The sequence below is a fragment of the Hylaeus anthracinus genome, unplaced genomic scaffold (assembly GCF_026225885.1).
Source record: "Hylaeus anthracinus isolate JK02 unplaced genomic scaffold, UHH_iyHylAnth1.0_haploid 0, whole genome shotgun sequence".
Taxonomy (NCBI): Eukaryota; Metazoa; Arthropoda; class Insecta; order Hymenoptera; family Colletidae; genus Hylaeus; species Hylaeus anthracinus.
In genome coordinates, this window is record NW_026533254.1 from 12,839,841 (window position 1) to 12,842,745 (window position 2,905).

The 2,905-nt window shown below is 42.1% G+C and overlaps 1 protein-coding gene across 1 annotated transcript; it reads right to left on the reverse strand.

The window, feature by feature from the left end:
* Window positions 1–205: 205 nt before the first annotated feature.
* On the reverse strand, window positions 206–2,615 carry LOC128891306 (trypsin I-P1-like). The gene is made up of 7 exons (XM_054150722.1): window positions 2,461–2,615; window positions 1,822–1,946; window positions 1,622–1,716; window positions 1,382–1,541; window positions 1,148–1,258; window positions 757–906; window positions 206–589 (listed from the first exon to the last, which is right to left on the reverse strand). Exons 1-7 carry the CDS (start codon window positions 2,516–2,518, stop codon window positions 344–346), a joined length of 945 nt encoding a protein of 314 aa, XP_054006697.1. The 5' UTR covers window positions 2,519–2,615; the 3' UTR covers window positions 206–343.
* Between the last annotated feature and the right edge of the window lie 290 nt (window positions 2,616–2,905).

The window sequence follows — 2,905 nt, forward strand, 5'->3', positions numbered from 1 at the left end:
ACTTTTCTTTAATTACTCGGCGTTGGGTGGGGGCATCACGAGCCTGAGGAAATCTATTCATCGGCCGGTTTCGTCGTTTGGGAGTTTGAGAAACCTGGAAAATTCCTATGGGGTGCTTTCGAAAGTTCGGACGCGGCCAGATGGTTCCAGAGGCGAGAAGGATGAGTCTTGAAGGACGGAAAATTGGGCGATAATATTCCGACTGATTCCTTGGAGTTGGATGAAAATTGTCCCAACTCTCGTTAATTTATTACGTGTAATACTAAATATAACAATATTACATTCTATGGTAAAAACCAAACTAAGTTATAATAAAAACTACGACAAACTGTATTAGGTCGTGTTACTGTAGAATCTTAAAGTAACAAATAATGATCAATATAATATTAGCTAGCGTCATCTCGGCTCCTGAGGTTCTTTGTTCAAAATTCTTTCTAGGGTACGGCACGTCCATGTTCTTGAGGATCCATTCCTCGAAGAAGAAGATATTTGAATAGACACCCGGGTAGCCAGGAAACGCGCAGCCTTCCCCACCGGAAACCACACCTGTCAAGACTCCGTTACAGATCATGCCACCTCCGGAATCTCCCTAAAAAAATTATTGCAAAACATAAGCCATTGCATTGTGCCGCACGATAAACGATACGATAGTTAAACACGCCAGTTAATTCCTCTGTTCGATAGCCAGAAAAAACTTTCAATTGATTAATTCGCGATGAGTCATCCTCTATCGATAATTCACGTTTCAGTAGTCACCTGGCACGCATCTCTTTGTCCTTCGACGTATCCGGCGCAGAACATCCCTGGCGGCATGTCCGTCACGTTGACCAAAAGAGCTTTGCATTGATTTATGTTCATGACGGGCAGGTCCACGTACATGAGATCGTTGGACACCACTGGGTAGTCCTAGAAAAACAACTTCTACGAAATTCGAGAAAGTAACAAAAGTAACACCGGAAGCTTCGACACTTAGAGATAAGTGTGATACTGTTAATTAGAGGTAACATATTGTAGTGTAGGAAAGCCTTTGAAACAAATTAATTGAGATAAGATAATTATCCAATAAAGGAAGATGAGTAAGAGGAGGCATACAATGTATGACAGTAGCGTCGAACCATTGTCAGGGGAAATGGAAGAAAGAACTTACATATGCCGGGTAGCCCCATCCTGCCACTTGGCAAATCCTTCCAGGTACAGGGTTGTCCGTGGTAAGGGGTGCGACCATAACCTCTTGAGTGAGCTTGAACGGTTCCTTCAGCTGTGGAGTAAAAACTCATGAGAGCTTAAAAATCAATGCTACAGACGATACAAATATACAATTCAATATTTGTCGATTCGAAATTTCTCTACTTCCCGGGTCTGTAAACAAAGAGGACCTTACTTGGAGGAGAGCGATGTCGTTTTGCAAAGTGCTCAGATTGAAATCAGAGTGGACGTAAATCTTCTTTACGCCTCTCGTTTGTCCAGTTGCGGTATTTTGATCGAGTTGGAGCTCTCCTGCGACCACTGAAATCGTCCAGGGAAGTATCTTGCCACCATCCCTGGTAAATGAGAAAATCGCATAAAACGTTTACTAAAATTGTTGGCAAAGTTGACTCCAACCCCTCGCAAATATACTCACATGTACATACAATGTGCAGCTGTGAGTACATAGTACTCATCGATCAATGATCCTCCACAGAAATGTCGATTACTGTAGCTGCGCCTTAGTGACACCTGAAAACGTTCGCAATGGACAGTTCAAACTACTGCTCCGATGTTTCACATCGTCTAGAACTAAAAAATTTGGAAGATGTGGCTGGAACAGTAGGCAAAGCGTACCTGATAAGGGAATTGCCTCAAAGCCGCTTTGGTCCCGTTAACTATGCGCCCTGTCAGTTGGTAGGTGTCCCAGAGATTAAACCAATCATCATCGATCTCGTTGACTAGGGTCGCCTGCGTGAATTCTGAAACTCGGACATAGTTCTATAATCGTGACTATCAATTGTGATTGTATTATTTGAATTACTCCAACTGCAATTGACCCTACAGTGTATTGCCCGTCTGAAACATCCCAGTACTTTCTAATACAGCGGAATTTATCTATCTTATTTTTATTCATCTATTATCGCGAGAAACGATTACGCAAGAAGGTTAAAGTCGATAATTTTCGCACGATTTCGGGTGCAAATATCTGTATCTCTGGCTCCGTTGATATCGACAGCGCGAATCAGTCAAACAAACTTCATGAATCTAAAGAGCACGTGAACGTGTATAGTATGGTTATGCAACGAACGACGAATCGAGAAACACCCTGTAAATAATTAGCGAACGAGCTTTCACTCGCGCGAAGTGGTACGTAATTTTGCTTTATTAATTCAAGTTGCAATTCCAAACAAGCAACAGCTGTTTCGCCTTTACTCGTTGTTCGAAATAAGAGATTTGCTAATTTATGGCTGCCGGTCGGCGTTTTTCACTCACCATTACCGTAGATCAATGTTGGGAAGGCTATTGCTAGCAAAAGAGGAAGCCGCAACATCTTCCTTTCTCTTTCTTAGTACACCAATGTCCAACTTCCAGTAACAATGTCACTGTGTTTCTCCTAAGACCTGTTCACGTACTGACCGCGGCTTCAGTGACAATACATGAAGATACTCGTTATCAGACAAGGAGATATCTAGGGTGATATCGGGTATCTCGTTTCTTTGAGTTAATTGTAACGTGCCTAGTCAAAAATTGCCGTGGTAACAATGACAAATACCAGGGAGAACAATAAATCTTATACATTGTTGCATCGACGTCATGATTTCATCGATTAGGTCACCTAGGTACACCGAGAGAGTATTTGTATACTACGTGCACTCGAGCACATAAACTCTAGGGGTCTTCAAATGTACAAAGTGGTAGATAAAATACATAACAAGTG